This window comes from Mya arenaria, chromosome 5, assembly GCF_026914265.1.
Source record: "Mya arenaria isolate MELC-2E11 chromosome 5, ASM2691426v1".
Taxonomy (NCBI): Eukaryota; Metazoa; Mollusca; class Bivalvia; order Myida; family Myidae; genus Mya; species Mya arenaria.
Window position 1 is genome coordinate 41,265,237 of NC_069126.1, and position 19,286 is coordinate 41,284,522.

At 35.4% G+C, this 19,286-nt stretch overlaps 1 protein-coding gene across 1 annotated transcript; it reads right to left on the bottom strand.

Annotated features, from left to right (window-relative positions):
• Positions 1 to 16,630: 16,630 nt before the first annotated feature.
• Positions 16,631 to 18,263, bottom strand: LOC128235697 (uncharacterized). Its single transcript, XM_052950499.1, has 4 exons — positions 18,113 to 18,263; positions 17,582 to 17,866; positions 17,080 to 17,372; positions 16,631 to 16,954 (listed from the first exon to the last, which is right to left on the bottom strand). The coding sequence occupies exons 1-4, from the start codon at positions 18,261 to 18,263 to the stop codon at positions 16,931 to 16,933; spliced, it is 753 nt and encodes a 250-aa protein (XP_052806459.1). The 3' UTR covers positions 16,631 to 16,930.
• Positions 18,264 to 19,286: the final 1,023 nt, after the last annotated feature.

Consider the following 19,286-nt stretch of genomic DNA (forward strand, 5'->3'; position numbering starts at 1 on the left):
AGCCTATCGGCTTCCAATGATTACCACTTCTAATCGCTAAGACTAGCAGTTTTACAATTTAACAGATATGACGTCATTATTTGGTTCCCTGCTTGCAGAGAGTACGTTGCAATTTAACTCAGCAAAAACATACTGTGTACAATGATAAAAAGGAATCGCTCGCTTTGCTAGATCCGCCAATCATTTTAATCATTAAGAGTTAACACAATATGTTCTAACTATAACGTAAAGAAATAATGGAAACATTTTGATTAATTTTGTACCGATATTTAGTACTTAATACAGGTGTTGTAGCGTTGCTCTCCTAAGGATATATAAACACATCTTAACTAAATTGTCTCTCAAGAGGCGATAATCGAATGTGCAATATATGTCTAAGAGTTTAATCAGTAAACTCCTTAAGGTTTCAATTGCATAACAAACTGAATGCCCTTCTTCTTCTTATCTATCTAAAGGAATACTTTCATTTGTACAAGTCACATGCTATTACCTAGAATGTTATGTATACTCGGAATCATTTTCATTCTTTTCCCTTTTGTTAACCACAACTATTTCTGCTCTGTTTGGGTACATCTGTGGAGCCAGGAACCAGAATGGAACAATATCAGTGATAGGACCAGCGTTTATGAACAGAGAGATGACAGTGAAAGCAACACCGTTCTACCCTTGGTGTTGTGACGTAGAATGGAGACACAAAAAGTAAGACACACATTTTCAAACAATGAATGGGCTACATGTTAAAATATATTTTAGGATGGGTCATTCTTTTTTTAAATTGAACGCGCTAGTTGAATAAAACAGATCTGAGTTCTACGCCGGATGTTCAACACTAAGAACAGACATAATATCATTAATTATGAAAGGTAAATATCGAAGCCAATGTCAAGGTGTTAATTTAATATCATTTTTCACACTTATTTCTATCAAAAATAAATTAGTGGATTTTTGTTTCCTCTTTGTTTTTTTATTTGGGTTTCTCCTAATTCAAATGAAGGTATTTTAATTTGGCCTAACGCTTTGTTAGAACTGAACATGCATTTTGATATCAATAAAAATAAAGTAGATAAACCTGTTGTTGTAATAATAACTGTTATTTCACTTGTTCCTTATAATTTACATACATATGGATATGTCGTTATAAGCCCTGTTATTCGCGGCGCGGACGTCAAACTTGGATATTTTCCGTCTGATTATTCTATACGACATCAAACAATAACTAGACGAACATGGAAGAAAAAACATCTATGACATACAGCTACGAGAATGTTCTTGCGAAGAGTAAATGGTTGCTGAACATTTTTAGATATTGACATTATTAAACTTTAACGGTCCAACGTCCGCTGACTTTAATACAACAAAATGTATTAAAGTTTATAGAGATTCCGACATATATTGCCAGACTGAAAATGGAACAGAACCTGATCTAATATAACGTTTATTGTGACAGGATTCATTTGTTTTTAGTGAAAGCAAATGGAACAAAAGGATGTACCTTTTTAGAAACGTTTACTAACACATGACTGAACTGTCTAGACGGAATGTGACATGTCAGGTTTCTAATGCAGCCTTAACGAAATGCACGGTACTCTTTATAGCATAGGCAAATAGTAGACACATCTTGACATGCCAAAATTCGTTATTCTGTGGGGGGTCAATATTTAATTTGATCGTGTTTAATATTGAATGTTAAACCGTTGTGCTTCAATTCAAGAGGAATGTAGCACACCTTTGCTTACAGTTCCAGTATTAAAGTAAATCTCATAGAAATAGTGAAGTATTTGATTTTAGTCGGGAAATTAGTCTAGTTGATTGATCGATCGATTAATTGATTGATTGATTGATTAATTAATTGATCGATTAATCAATCGATGTATTGATAGATAGAGCGTTTTTCAGTAGGCCCTGGGTCGTTTTGGACAACATTCTGGCTTAAATCAAGGCAACGTAAAGTTTCTGAAAGATAGAGGGAAATTGCCGGGTTTCAACTTCCTAAACCATGTTTAGATGCATTCGACCATCATGATTTTGACCAACTCACATGAAAAAATCTTAACTTGCTTAATCCTCTGAGTTTCCCCATTCCCCAGACGCCTTCTGGTGGAGTTAAATTGTAAACTGATATATCTTTTATGACTTGCGTTGCTGAAAATGCAATTTGTATTACTTCAGTTTCGTTTCTTATAATCACGTACTTATGGTTTATAAGTCCGTGATAGTATGCCGCATTTGCAATTTTTGAATAACACTCCTTGACACACAAGGTGCATACAGGTATGTCACTGTCTTTAGGATCAAATAGTAGCACAATATAACATGTGCACAGTGACCAAAATGAGAATATTTTTCATATTTGAATATATCTCAAGATGGCAACAACACTTTTCGATATAATTCTCGTTGCTGTTATTTTCAGTGGTGAGTTGTAACTAGTTTACTGAACTTATCTGTATTATGTCTCTTACACACAAAAAAACATGATGACCATTGCTGTTGTTGATATTTGTTTTGGGCAGATGTTGGATGTATTCCACCGCCGGTGCCAGAAAGACTTGAGTGGGACCCCGTCAGTGTTGTGATTTCAGTCAATTCGTAAGCACCTCTTCGTACACATACCTATTTAGCTGTTACATTTACTGGTAATAGACACCTTTTCGCCCTGGAAATGGAGGTTCTTCTTGAAAACTTGAGAGATACAAAATATTTTCGAATGAAAATTAATCAGAATAAAGTAAGACCACTGATCTATGTTTTATAATGGATTTTTTTTTATAATATGTGCTTACTTTTAGAGCAAATTCACGTGTCAAACTTCTAAGTAAATTCCAGTGTATAACATCAATAAATCTCCCACTTAAGAAATTTGAAAAAAAAAAACACTTTTAAATAAATATGTGAAAAAAGAGAAAATATATGCCAGTCATAGGTCGTAATTTAATTATATTAAAGATTTTGATATAATTATGTTATTTAAAGTCTCCATGTCGGACATAACTATATCGTTGTCAAATGATATTTTAGCGGGCTTAAAATATCTGTTTTTTACACTAAATAAATTGTTTATTCTGTCTTGAAAATCTTATATAAAAAGCAATAGTTTGATTATAAAAGTTTGTCAGTGTGAAAAATTAGTGAATAAAAGACCAATTGCTTGTGAACTGTTTTTATGCTAGAGTAAGATTATTGTAGGTCCACATTTAAACACCGCAGGTCAGAAGTATGGCTAGTGAGAATGATGGTTTTAAAGACCTTCTTATCATCGTACTTATCCTTAGGTCACATTTTAGGTTTAAAATATCTGTTTCTAGACGTGGTCAATTAAGATAAAGTTCATTTGATTTTGTTCGTCAAAAAATTATATCATTTTGTGACACTCATTCTTGACCTTCCTGTTTTTTTTTCATACATTCGTATAAAACAATATATTAGGGAAAAATTGAGTTGTATACCATCTTCCGGCGACGATTACATGGGCCACAATCTCTGACGTTTTAGACTCAGACTAAAAAGGCGAATTATAAAGTAAGCCACTCGTGAAATGTGACTTTTGGTGCTCACTCGGTGAAAATATAAAGGATAATTGTTTTTTTCTTAATGTTATATCGTGATATATATCACCGAGTGAGCTACAAAAGCTGTTCTTCAGGTTAAATATATTGCAATCTTACACTGAAACAAACATTAATTTTGGTTTATTATATGCCTTAAAAGGATAATAAATGAAAATTAATTGCAGTTTTTCAAAAATGCGAACAAATTTGTATGCGAACGAAGCGTTATTTCGGAAATGACATCGTTTAAATTGTTTCCCTGCCCCGTGCTCGCTGACGTTTGATTTGAAAACTAGCACGTCTATAATAAACTAATACCTTAACTCAAAACAAATAAAATTATCCTCTAAATATCATCCTCTCAGGTTTGTGTTAATTTGTAGCTTTGGTAAGACATTAAAACAAAACATCAATTGAACTGAAAGTGTCATTTAATGATTACAATGACGATAATTAAACATCTGAATAAACTTGCAGGAAAACATCAAAGTAGTGTATAATTGAAACAAAGTTCCTGGTATTATTAATTTGCTGGCATCAACGTTTTGTTACGAATGCATTATACTGCACCCATTAGGAAAAGTTGTGTGCACTGGAATTCGTTTAAGCTTTTATTTGGTGTCTCCAATCCAGGACAGACGAACATCCTACCCTACAACGGCTGTTACGTGCCTCCTACAAGACCCGGTATGTGAGCAAGAATGCCGTCAACTATAACGACCCTGGGGGCTACAGGATCAGGGTAGACGCCACAACCCATGTCAGCGACCATGCCCTAGATACGGTATGACTAAAGTAATGTAAGTGTTTATGTCCAATATCCTGCGAAAGAATCGATCACCAATATGGCAATCAATTAAGTAATCAATCAACCAAGCAATTTGTCAATCAGTCATACGTTTTCCATTCAAACAATCATTCACTCCCTCTTTTTACCAACTAACAAATCATGACTAAAGTAAAGTGAGTGTTTGTCTCCCATATCCTGCAAAATAATGAATTTCAATAATTCATTTTTCATTCAATCAATCATTCATTCACTTATTGAACCAACCAATTAATCAAGAAATAAATCAACAAATCAATTTATTGATCAATCAACTAATCATTTGTTTATCAATCATTCATGCATCCATTTATTAAATCAAGAACTCACTCATTCTGCCGACACATAAGCCAACAAATATCAATTAACCAACACATCAATAAATTAACAACATTCATTAACCAACTAACCAATCACTCTACTCCAGGGCGCTGAGATAATCCATCGTATGACGAGTCACATGTCGAGCGCCACATTCAACCGCCTAGCCTCCCATGCTACTGTCGGTATTTTCACATCCTGGGAGCATATAACTATCTTCACCGAGTATTACAGCGTCGACAACCCGGCCGGATGCTGTGAACAAGACTATACGTGTATATCCTGTATATTGTTTTAAACTATAACCAAAAATATATACTAATACCCCGTACTAAATTTGATTTTGTGTCAGATTATGTAATCCCTCTATCCGCTATTTCAAGGTGGTTTATCGCTGAGAAACACGAGTCTCATTCACACTCACTTGTTTTCATCATAATATAATCGATTTCCACTTTATGTAATACGTATGGCACATTATAACTCACGTAATTTTAAACTGTCAGGAATTGCATGTCTGAAACACGTGGCTTTAGTAAGAATCTCTTCTACGTGTAAACCCTCCCCGGCAGGTTGTGCAGGGCAGTGCAGGACGTCCTGTACGTTTGACTGCCGTAAGTTCTTCAAACTGGCTGGTGCCGGGGGCCAGTGGACCGGGATCCTTGATGACAACATTCTGTGTAACAGCGCGGATCCTTACTACGGCAAATCTAATATTCTCGTCCACGAGTTTGCTCACACGATTGATAAATATAGATCAGAGAAAACTAATTTTTCAATTATCCTCCAGTTTGTGGGGAAAATTTTAAGTTTAAAATTCGGTACTATTTCCGAGTTTTTTCGCCATTTCTCACCGATTTAAAAACCCATTTAAAATGAAATTTGGGCAGGACGTTTTATACAGGGAATAGTGCGTGAATATTTGCTCGATTATGAAGTCTGATATAAATCTCGCTCTTGTTTGATTATTGCGTAGGGACAACATGGGTGCTCTTTTGGGGCCGTGTTGGGAGTCGATCCCATGACATCATGAATAGAAGACGTTTACCTATTCCACTAGATCATTCTGGCCCATGTTGTCAACGGGTTATCTCCCTTCTTTCAGATAACAAACGCGTTTAACGCCGCTAAGGGAACCCATGTCTCTGCTCCAGGACAATACGCCATGCAGACGGAAGAGGAGTAGTTCGCCGTCGGAAGCAGCGTCTTCATGAACGCTGATCGCCTCGGGCCCGACACTAATGTGCACGGGGGATTGCAGATAAACACGTGCGTGCATGCTCTTACCATTTCAATTATACTTATTCATGCCTGCTATACAAATTATGATATTTCATACATGCTGGATGTATACCTTTGGCAGTACTGTCGGTGCTTTGATTCGTACTAGACATCAGGTCCTATCAATCAGGCATGAATAATTAATATAATTGCGATGTTATACCGAAACAAACATTTTTTTCTTTTTAATATATGCTTAAAAAGGAAACAAAATGACAGTAAATGATAGTTTGTGCAGAAAAGCCCACCAAATTGTATGCGAACGTCGTTTCGAAAATGACGTTTTTGAAATTGTGACCAAGCCCTGTGAGACGTTTGATTTTGAAGTGAGAGCGGGTTTAAATTTCTTAACAGTAAAAATACATATGATAAGATATTTAATATTATCCCTCGCTCTACCGAATCGAAAAATTCGGTCTGGGGTTGTATTCACTATCGGCCTTAATTGAATCTAAGAACGATGTAGCTAATCGGATTGCTCTATATAAATAACGGTCCCATAGAGTGAATAGTGTCAATGATGTGTGACCATAAGATTGACTTAAGTTGTATATTGAATACGACCTAAGACCCAAAATACTGCATTGTTCTATGTGAGATGATATTTTATTTTATTTTGTACATTCAATCGTTCAGCTAAATGTTAGCCGTTTATTTTTCACGCTTCGCTCGTTGGACAGCCATATAATTATGAGAAAGAACAATGTGAAAAATACTAATTCAAGGTACATCTCAGACTAATATTTTTAACGAGCTGCAGTTTAACACAATAGTTAAGAGTTATAGCCACGTGCAACACGAAGTATGCCGGAAAGATGACCGCGACATCACGCTGTAGTCTGTATTATATTCAGGTGCGAATCTACGGCGTGCAGCACGAAGTTCGTGAGTAAAACCAACATATATAACCACGGCATCACTATATTCTATAGTACACGCACATGCGGTTCTTCGGCGTACAGCACTGAGTACGCCAGCAAGACCAACATATAAAACCACGGCATCACTATATTCTATAGTACACGCAGATGCGGTTCTTCGGCGTGCAGCACTGGGTACGCAGCAAGACCAACATCTTTAATCACGACATCGTTATATTCTGTATGATATTCAGGTGCGGTTCAACGGCGTGCAGCACGGAGTTAAAATTTAACGCCGGTAAGACCAACATCTATAACCACGACATTATTATATTCTGTATTATATTCAGGTGCGGTTCTACGGCGTGCAGCACGGAGACATAACCTACAACCTATCACCGTGCGTCCGGATTTAACCCTTTAACTAAGCACACTTATGAATTTGTTTGGAATTTAACAATGTGTTGTATTACAGTCATATGGTTCATTTTGTTTATGAACCCGTCAATTAAATTTAAATTTCGTCTGATTAAACGTTGCTGTTATTGCTGCTGCTCTTCGTGGTACGTATGCTGCTGCTGTTGTTCTTGTCTTCTTAGTATTGTGATAGCTGATTGTGTTTGGTTGTGTTAGATATAGTAAAATTGAAATAAACAGATTTGAGAGGAAGACTTCAGCATTAACACCGAATCATATCAAGTTCAATGAAGGCCATATATGTATGAATACCGATTTCAATCAAACATGTATTTCACTTGTGTACCATTGTTAGGTGAAAAACAAGACTTATCTCTGACAGTGAATGTGGTTAACGTCCATTTATCATAAAACAAACTTTACAACTTGAACAATTATTTTCCTTCGATGTTAATCCACATTTGTTTTGTTTTCACTTCAAACGATTCAAATATACATTCAGTAAATGGCGACAAGTGTTATTTGGTCAATGCATTCAGTAAATGGCGACAAGTGTTATTTGGTCAAAGCATGCAGTAAATGGCGACAAGTGTTATTTGGTCAAAGCATTCAGTAAATGGCGACAAGTGTAATTTGATCAATGCATTCAGTAAATGGCGACAAGTGTAATTTGGCCAATGCATTCAGTAAATGGCGACAAGTGTTATTTGGCCAATGCATTCAGTAAATGGCGACAAGTGCAATTTGGTCAATGCATTCAGTAAATGGCGACAAGTGTAATTTGGCCAATGCATTATGTAAATGGCGACAAGTGTAACAAGAGATGTGTTTAATTCAGTTTCAGATCGTTATTTATTTCACGAGTAGCGAAACTGAAATCCACAAATATTTTTTTTTTTAATACTTGTCGGTGAATTATCATTTATTTTCACTGCTGTTGTTTTGCTCTTACAGAAGAAATGTAGCGTTCAATGATCAAAGCTGACATTTTTTTAAAATTATCATTATCACGATATCTACCACTCGTTTTTCCAATTAACGACAAAAACAGTGACATATCTCTTATGTTGCAGTATAAAGAAAAAGACAATGGGTTCAAATTTCGGTGTAATATTAAAACCAATTCATTCGTAATCCAAAAATATATTGTTTTTGTAATCACTCAGTGAAATAAATTTCGATCCTACACCGAAATAGAACAAATATGCTCTATTTATCATATGCTTTCCACAGTGTTTATTGAAATATATGAAATTTAAGCCGTTGTGCTATCCAATCCAAACATCAACGCGCACACATTCTTATTCATCAGAGGTTTGATAATAATAAATCTATGGTACGCATGGCACCATCACTCTGGTGTACGAGAATGCGCGCACATGGCAAGGTCCACAATACCTGTCGTAATACCCAAAGGATTTTTTGTAGTACTGACAGCTTGGTGCGATTTTCTAATAAAACGCAGTTGAATTTCTTCTAATACCACGTTTAGGCATATGATAAAAAGGAAAATTGTTTGTACGTCGTGAACACCAAACGCGAACAATAATATTCTCTCTATACATGAATGCAAAATTTAACGCACATGCTACAAGTCCATGCTGATACCTGTGTTGATGCCTTCCACCTCAGGATTTTGACAATGCTCCCTGAAAATAAATACGGTTTGCCTAGATTCACTGAGTATGCCTATATTCGACCCCGCCTTCTGGTGGAGTTCCATTGTAAACCGATATTTTTCACATGACTTGTGTTACGGAAAATGACATTTGCAATACAGTAAAACTGCGGTCGAACGAACAGGCGGTCGTTCGAGAACCGCCGTCCCTCGAGGTCGGAGCTTGGTCCCGAACATTTTCTCTTCTATTTTCATATAAAATATACTGACGCTGCATCGAAACCAAAATAAGTCAAAGAGTCGAGCACAATATCCGGTCCCAAATACACAAATCATGCACAAAACCTTATGGCTCCCTTACTTATTATAAATTATGACTTCTAGTTTCATATAAAATATACTGACGCTGCATCGAAACCGAAATAAGTCGAGGAGTCGAGCACAAAATCCGGTCCCAAATACACAAATCATGCACAAAACCTTATGGCCCCCTTACTTATTATAAATTATGACTTCTAGTTTCATATAAAATATACTGACGCTGCATCGAAACCGAAATAAGTCGAGGAGTCGAGCACAATATCCGGTCCCAAATACACAAATCATGCACAAAACCTTATGGCTCCCTTACTTATTATAAATTATGACTTTAAACAGTTTCGCGAGACAGACAAGATGCGCCAATCATCAATCCTTAATTTTGCGAAACTTAAATCTGACCAATGCCGTAATATGTACTGTCATACTTAAATGTTGCTTGTTTAGAAAATGTGCTCTTTGTAAAAATAAACGTAACTATTTATTTCTTTATAATTGTTTTTTTTTACATTTAGTATAATACAGCCTTTGAACATATCAGCGATTTCCACTACGCAAACACATAATTGGTGTCGTAGTAAACATTCGGTTTGACGACTTCAAACTTAGAATACACTAGTTCATAACAGACTGGAAAATTGAAACTCGGGTCGTTCGAAACATCGGTTCCCTCGAGGTTTCAGCTCGGACCCCGGCGTCCTCGAGAGATCGCAGTTTTACTGTATTTCAGTTTTGCTACATACATATATCGCAGCATCGTCGGATACCCCCGATACACACTACGCTATGCTTCATTGTGTACCGTGGGCAATTTGGCTTGGAAAATCTCGTAATCATGAATAAATAATGAGGCAGTTACATTGGTACCAGATGCTTTACGGTTGAAAATATTTTGGCGATTGCCGATGTTGAACCGGGTCCGCCTTCTCAGTACAATAATATTTGACAGTAGTCAAGACCACATGGTCATGGATGATACTGACAATATAAAGTTATTGAACAATATTTAAGTGTAACATGCAAATTCATTGGAAAAAAGACTTGTCTATCCTGCCTAATGCATATTCATTTAAACGAGATTCTGTCGGTCAATTGTCCCACGGTATGTATGGAGTGTAATGCACCAGTCAATTGTAACCACGCCCACCCCCACCCCCCCAGGTCCGGGAAATGGCGGGGACTTTGACTTTCGGTCCAGCCAACCCCGGGTAAAATCTCCGCCCTGCAGGGAAGGGAGTCCTAGGTAAGGCAAATTCCCCGCTATATTGTGCGCGAAGACAAAACCACCGCATTCACCCGGCACTGCGGGGCGACCTGGAAGGTCAAAACACGACCCATTTCCCCGGCTATCCCCGGTATACCCCCGGACCTGGGGGGCGTGGCTACAATTGACTGGTGCATAACAGAAGGAAGTACCGACGATGATATCTCAATTTAGAATAACACTCCTTGACAAACAAGGGGCAGACAGTGCACGTTCAAAATGTATGACAATGTGTGAAGGAGCATATAGTAGCACAAGATAAAATGAAGTACACAGTGACCGAAATGATATTTATTATTCAAATTCATACTTCTCTCTTACATGAGTCGCGCCCTGCAAGATGGCAACAACACTTTTCGGTATCATTCTCGTTGCTGTTATTTTCAGTGGTGTATAAATGACACAACAGAAATAACCAGGGCATTACCTGTAGCCTTGAAGTAACCAATAACCTGTTAAGGAATCATGAAACTTAGTCGCTGTTTAAATTCCCAAATTCTACGTCAATCATGTAATACTTGGTTTGATGATGCTTAGATTTCAATATTGTAATTGGGAAAAGTGTGAGGTCCCATAAACCCCCCGGTAGACTCGTGTTCCAGTGAAATAGTGTTCCACTGATCGGTCAAAGGCGGTAATCCCTTTATTTATTGGTCAAGTAATTTGATGAGTGTGTGGTATGTATATGGTGTTTGTTTAACGTTTGTGCTATTTATATGTTAGTGTTTCTAGTTATTGGTCGATTTGGCCCTTGTCATGTGCCTCTAAAAAGGGTTTATTTTCTTAACGTGAAAACGTGAAAACACACACCGTTAATTTATTTGGTTAATATCTGGTCTGTCTGTGTTATTTGTGTTTGTGGTTTTTATAAATTTGTGTCTAGAGTTAACTGTCGTTTTGGCCCTTGCTTTGTGTCTCTAAAAAGGGTCTAGTTTTAAAATTTCGAAAGAAATGTTCATATTTAACAATATATCGCGAGTTATGTTTTCAACGTTTCTGCTTCTTAGGCATGCAAATTCGCAGGAGGTAAGAAATAAACATTGGTGCTTACAATCTATGTAATGATTACATAAGTGCAAATAGTAACAATGATTGATTAAACACGTGAAAGTTTTGCCATTTTTTCACCATTTTACTTTTTTTACAAATTTAGCAGCATTTCATGCCATTATCAATATTTAAATCACACGCGTTATATGCGAAACTCTTAACATGTGCAAGCTATGATCGCTGGTTAAAAAGGCGGCCACCGTAATAAGTAACAACACTTTTTTAAAAACAATGTCTGTTTTTTTTTTTTCGAGGCAAAAGAGAGCCTTCTTGAACTTTTCCCGTTCAGGCATAAGTATTTATACGTGCATTAAGCATACAACATTCAAAATATATGTTTACTTATTGCCTTTAAAACTGATTAACACGACCAGTAGATTACTGCAGTCATGCATTTCTTTACTAATGGCGTTCAGTTTATGGCTCCGCATTCAATTAAAACAAAGGTAACTGTCATAGTATTTCAAAAACATTTATAGAGACATACTTGGTAGCTAAAGCACAATGTGTTTAAATACAATAATGAAAGAAATAATAAATCGAGCACAGCACAAGCGTCCAAGGTGTAGGTTATTAAAATGTAAATATATAAGAAAGGAAAACCAGTCACTCATACCATTCAGGAAATAATATATTTCAATATTCCATAAAGTGGTTTTGATTATGTTTTCATTGGTTTAAACATTATTTATTTGGGTATAGAATACAAAAGAACACGTACACATACCGAACATAATCATGAGGAATAAAATATAGACACTCTACGATTGTTTTTGTACTTTGATCTAGCTCAACATTGATGCATTGTGGGATATAGGATCTTCTAAAGCTGGTTCCAGTTTTGAGGGGATCTCAATATCAGCATACTCCGTCGGCGTATTTGTTCTCCTTGCTGGAACTCTGGCGTTAGCTTCCTGTAGGAACGCGATGTCCAACACGGCGTATGCTAGGCCGTCGCCATTACGTTGTTGCTGCTATATATAGCATTGTACTGCGTTACCGAATGACATGATTCGTGAATATTAGTATTATCGAATACGGATAACATTTGAAAAGGATGGTTATATTTTTAAACTTGCATGGCATCATATCTGGTAAATCATCATGTGTATTCGTCGTTATCTTTGAATGCATGCATGTTCAATTAATTATAAAATATTGCATACCCTCCTTACTGTTTTAAATAAGTGTTCTCCATATTCTGACATTGAAATTTTGTTGGCTATCCTTCAAGTCTTACATTTATGTTCAGGGTACTTTGTACTTTTATATGATATCTGCATCACATGAAAAATCTCGAAGATTACCTCGAAGGGTGAAGAGTGACTCACCTGCAGTTCAATCCCCTGTGAGGCCGCCTGCCTCTGCACAACTGCGTACTGGACTCCTTCCGTTTCCATGTGTACCACACAATTTTCCGACGCCGTGTCTGTTTTATTCCGATATCATTAATTGCATTTATTTATAAAAGTTTATTTGGAGGGGAAAAAATAATAATACTAGTATGCAGAGAACCAGAGCGAAAAGTATGAAACTGGATATAATTCCAAATGACAGACTGCATATTTATGTGACTTTTATATGATTATAACTATTTTATCAATAATAGACAATACATAAACGTTTAATTATTTTGATTAAGACCTCGAATTCGGATACAAGTGAAGTCGTAAGAGTCATATTTCACAGGTGTATTCACTCACATTTCTCCACTTATTTAACTGATCATTTGAACACGTTATAAAATAAAATTCAATTTGCTGTTCAATTTATTGTATCGTCCAGCCAGGCAGTGATTAACAGGTCTTTTTGACAGGCCCAAGGCTTAATTTTAATGCTAATGCATTTTTAAGTGGCTAACACTAACTCGGTTAGAATTTATTAAGATTTTTCTTTATGAAAAAAAGAAGCCACTGTCACTTCGCTGCGTTCCCCTCCCTTAGGCTACTTTTAAGAAAGAAAAAACTGTAACCTATACTTAGAACATGATGGGTTGGAAGGATGGAAAGGATTCATACATGCACGTATAGTACCCTAAAAGATAGAAACTTACCGCTGTGATTTTCAACACTGAAAATAGAACGCAACAAGTATGTCAACTTTTATGACAAGAATAATTATACATGTATGCTTTGTTTAAGCTCTTACTTTGCAACTTTTACAGATATGTCAAATTTTCAAATTGTTAATCACTTATATAAACTAACAATTGATACATACATCTCTAGTGTGTTTACTGCGATGTCCTTTCGTCGTTTAAGAAATATACATCCTATAAAAGATATGTGTTGATATGAAACAAAACCAAATTTAGTTCTTAATATTGTGTTTGAGGAGTTTTATTGTAGTTTGCAACTAGATACGTTGTAATACGATACATAACATCAACATTAACAACAAAGAAAGTAGAATGTTTAAAAAAGATTTCAAAATTGTAAACTCATACTTGATGAATTTTCACAAAAAATATTTATATACATATTCTGTCCCTTATTCTATCGGTAATTCAGTCTTAAAACCTACCTTAAAATATATTGCATTGTCAAACTAAAACGAAACAGATAACAGGAAAAATATCATACGGACTGTTCTTATTATTCTAACTATAACCATCATTAATCAATGCAGCAGTTTAAAAAGAACGTTTTCTCTAGTGGACCCTTTCAAAACTGACCGTTTTGCGTATTGTGCAAAAAAGTACCTTTTACTCGCTAAAGAATCTTAATCATTTTGAACTTAAAACCACTTGCGCTAACAAATATACGATGGTGAAATATGTGCATCTTATATTTATTGTTTAAAAGTTGTATTATGTTTCTTAGCTTTATTTCTATATTTGATAATTGGCTTGTTCGCAGTATAACGTATGGTTTCATTAATCACTGTCCATAATGTACTTAAGTACCTAAATCTATTGTGTGTAATGGAAAATAGCGGTTATGATATTTGCTAATTAATTCGTGTCAAACAGAGTGCTCAACTTTACAAAATCATGGACCTATGAAAAATAAAAAAAGAGGCAAAACAGCGTATCGGTGGTCAGTGCTCAATAGTTAAATATCTAAATGTAACGAGCGTTTGGATTTCGTTGACAAAGCTATCAGGAAAATGATCTATTCATAGTTTTGCTCTTGATTTGCAGCAATTGAATCAAAGGTTTGATTTATCATTATCGAACCACTAATGACTGCGAATGTAGTTAAATTGATGAGAGCATTAAGGAAATATACACAATCCTTACCTCCGATTGCAAACAATATGCAAAGTCCACAGAAAACGGCTGCCCCAATAAGTACATTGTTAACTGGGAATCGGAATGTTGAAAACAATGTCTGAACGTCCTTTTCAAGGGATTGACTACCTACAATATTTTGTTTCCAATAAGATTGCAATATCATTGAAAGAAACTAAACAAAGACATTTCATTCATTATAAGTTAAAAAATATATCTGAATAGTTGATTACTTTCAATGCTTTTTCTTTGAATTCAATTTTTTGCAAACAAATATCATTTCAAAATCGCCTGAATTATTAAGTGTTAATATGTATTCGTCTGTTTTGTTACAAATCTTTATAACAGTGCTATATTCATCTTCCCACCAAAAGGTATACTGCCCGTTAGCATTGAAATCATGCAACACAGTACCTTTTATGACCACTGTTGTATTTGGAGGTAAATCAACTGGTGACGTCGTGTTTAAAGACAGAGTCGGATCCCCTAAAGCGTAGTTTTGAGAACAGAACAAAATTTAAAGAAAACACTACACATAAATAATAAAGATTAAATAATAGTTATTATTCGTTTCTGAAAAGTACTCCTTCCTGTAAGGTAAATGATTAAAAAACTATTTAGAACAAATGGTAAACTATAAAAACACACCCCAATGGCAGTTTGACCGACAGTCGACAATATAAATAAGATTGAGTACGTACCTTAAAAGGATACATATTTTTTTTAGTTAAATCGGTTGCGAAATGACTGCATCTTATGGAACACGTAATGGTTCCCCCAGCCATGTATTTAGTCACTTGGTAAATCATGTTGGGGACACAACTGTTACCCCCGTGTTCACCATAAGTCCAATTGCCACTATTAATATATCTTGTGGCTTTCAATGATACAAACATATACCACGAGACAGATAGGTAAATTATGTATCTTAATTCTTATCTCAATCTCCTTTTTAACGTCTTTGAGTACGCATATGTTATACAATAAATAGAGGTTTATACAAGGAGTAGCCGGGTTTTTGAGTGATAATTGGCCCGTGTGATTCATAATGGCCCGAGACTTAGTCGACGGACATTATGAGCACGAGGGCCAATTATCACTCAAAAGCCCGGCTACGCTTTGTATTAACCTCATTAATACATTTGTTTGTTTTTCTTATTTTGTAAGTTTAACGGCTTCTGTTTAAAGTTTACCTGCAACCCAGTTGTGCATTCTTATTTCCTTCTAGCTTGATACGATGAGGAAACTCACTCTCAAATTAAATTTAGTTTTTGAGAGTAAGCCAAAAAAAATAAATAACATTTTGTTGTCATTTCATGTTCCAATTAATTTCAATTGTTCACCTAGGAAATTCCACAACATGTCTATCCGAATGTTTTTTTCCGAAACATTGACATCTGTCCTTTTATGTCTTAAATGTTACAATTAAATTACATAAACATTATCACGTAGCAAGTTGAACGACTGTATGTACTTATATAACATGTACCTTGTAGTATTGATGTATACATGTATGTACAGTTTTTTTTAAGTAAATTCAATTTTGTTTTGTTTTTAAAATGACAAAGCTGAATAATAAAACGCCGCCCTAATAGTCCACACTGCTAAGGAAACACTAACATATTTTCCTTAACTGCTTTCGCGTTTGCCTCCCTTAAGGATTCTAATAATTAATGTGTTCAAACCGATAAATAAATTGTGCTTATTTAGTTAGGACTTTATTTCACAGTCGCCAAATTTGATTTTAAAGAAAAAATGAATTCACGTGCCAACGTTCTACGAGCCGCAACATGATAATCGATAATTGGCCCGGGCCGCAAAACTGATAGTCGCTTAGTCATGCAAATAATTGCGGAAACCCTGCACAAATGTGTTACTATATAGAGTCACATATGTATTAAGCTAGTTAAACTTACATTTGATACTGATGTTTTTGCATATGGAATGATCTGCTATTCCAAAGTCATCAATACGTTTACAGGTGCAACACATTTCTTTTCCATTCCACAGTTTGTTAGTCTTTGTCACCTTAGATGTGCTTGTAAAAGTATGAGAAGATCCATTAAATAAATCAGTTTGCGGAACATCAGATATCAAAATATTGCCAACATGAATTTCTATTACCGGAGCCGGTAAAGCATTGCGCACTTCACAGATTATTGTCGAGCTTTCACCATCAAGAAATTCAGGAACTGTTAGAACGGGTGGGCTACCTTTCTCTGGAATTAAAACAAGGATTAAACAACATCCAATTTATTCACGATCCAACAATATTAATCTCAACCAAATTACTATTCATAGCTTTGCATTATGTATATTCTGCTTGCATACCAACGTTACATACAATGCCGTGCACTTCGAATGGTTTTTCAATGGCTGCATTTGAAACCTGACATGTCACATCCGATCTCGACAGTCCAGCCATTTGTTGATAAATGTTACTGAATAGGTAAAGCCCATTATCCAATTTGCTTTCAGCAAGAACATATGAATCCTGTCCCAGTAAAAGTGCCACTTGTACAGGTTCTGTTCCATTTTCAGTCTGGCAATATATGTCGGAATCTCCATAAACATAAATACAGTCTGTTGTTTTAAAGTCAACGGACTTTGGACCGAGGACTGGGTAACTCGGTGGTTCTGAAAAAAAACACACAAGCCATTTAAATCACTAGGAATACCATAAAACCATGAAAATTGAAGGTTTATCACATTGCTGCTCATGTATTTATTATCTGTATTATTTATTATTTCTGTACTTATACGACTCCTTTCTATTCCGAGCTAACATATCAAAACAAAACCAAAATTTAAAAGTCAGAATGCTTGGTGAAGTAAAATCAAGGTACCTGAAATATGAAGCTGCACAGAATCCGTGTGTCCATCTGAATTACAACATAAAATATACGTTCCTTCATCTCTGTCTTCAAAGTTAAATATAGTCAATATGTACAAATATTCAGAAACTATTTCCTCTTCGTAAGAATTTTCTCGTAGCTCTATGTCCTGGATATTTGCCTTCCATGTTCGTGTTTGCTGAATAGAATGGTCAGACGGAAAATATCCAAGTTTTACGTCCGCGCCGCGAACAATCGGGCTTAGTATCACCAGGGCTCCACATTTGCCAAGAATTTCTGTAAATAAGCGGGATTATCACATTAAAATCATGTTTTTGCTTTGTATTTATTAAAAAGCATAGACAGGGCTTACAGTTAATTTAGAAAGCACACACATTCATTTATGTTAGGAGGCTTTAAAGGATAAAATCCACACTCCAAACGGAGAGGAAACAAAGACCAATCACACTCTTCATATCTTTATCATTTAATATGTATCAATACATATTTGGTTTACATCTTTGAGTGGACGCCGATATATACCTTTCACATTTAAAGATAATAAGCGTGATCGTATGGCTGGGTTCTTTGAACATCCGGCGTAAAAATCAGATCTGTTATATTCAATAGAAGCTTTCCATTCCAAAAAGAAAGACCCATTCTCCGAATATCTGATAGCTTTTGGCCCATCCATTGTTTGAAATTGTGTGGTGCCTTGCATTATGTATTTCCATTCTACGTCACATTCCCAAGGATAGAACGGTGTCGCTTTCAGTGTAACCTCCCTGTTCACAAACGCTGGCCCTACCACTGATATGGTTCCGTAGTGGTTCCTGGCTACACAGATATACCCGAACAGAGCTGAAAATTGTTGCAAACGAAAAAAGTGCAAAATGACTGCGAGTACACATATCATTCTTGAAAAAAGTTTTTGACTCGTAAAACTGAAATTAAGTATCCTTATGGATAAATTTGAGTGGCGATCTGTTTAAGTTGCAAATCAATCCATAAGAAAAAAACTGTAAGATTTTTATTATTCATTCTGATGTCTCTACATTTATATGGCATCTGATTCAATTATGAAATACATTTATAAACCCTCAGGGTAGGAACGTTACAGTAACTATATTTAGTATTTGAAAACGATGTAATTCTAATTAATTATTTCCATTAGTCTAATTTTTACATTATTTTAGAACATGAGTATTTCTGGCATATTGATTCATTATAAAAATAATTTTAAAAAACGAATATTCCAAAGTTTATGAAGTAAGGGAACATTTCATGGTGAGGTCTACTTAAGTTGACTAATAAATAATATTATTAAAATATTATATTATTAAGTTATTTATAAAATAATACATGATTGACCATGGCTTTTGGTTGATAATTGCCCAAGTGCGAATAATAATTCCCCGAGGGGAATTATTTTTTTCTGGTTCATTTATCAACCATGTCTTATCCTGTATGATACATTTGTTTTGTCATTTGGACAAATTTGTCAATGACTTGAAGTCTCTTGAACCGGTTTTGAAAATTAAAATGAAAAAAATGAGAAATAATAAATTGGTATTGGATTAGCATCAGCTATTAGAAATAACGAGTAATTGGAAATTAAAATAGCAAAACTTTTCTCACGTGTTTTCGGAGTTGGACGGCAAACATTTCCGTTCTTCAAATATTTCTTGTTTTTACATCGACTGATCTTGACGTTCAT

Excerpts from the sequence above, each read along its gene's own strand:
- LOC128235697 (XM_052950499.1), bottom strand. The coding sequence starts at position 18,263 with ATGGATGGGCCAAAAGCTATCAGATATTCGGAGAATGGGTCTTTCTTT. Across the intron at positions 17,373-17,581 it reads TGTGCAGCTTCATATTTCAG|AACCACCGAGTTACCCAGTC; the intron begins GTACCTTGATTT and ends GTTTTTTTTCAG. Across the intron at positions 16,955-17,079 it reads CATTCGAAGTGCACGGCATT|AGAAAGGTAGCCCACCCGTT; the intron begins GTATGTAACGTT and ends TTTTAATTCCAG.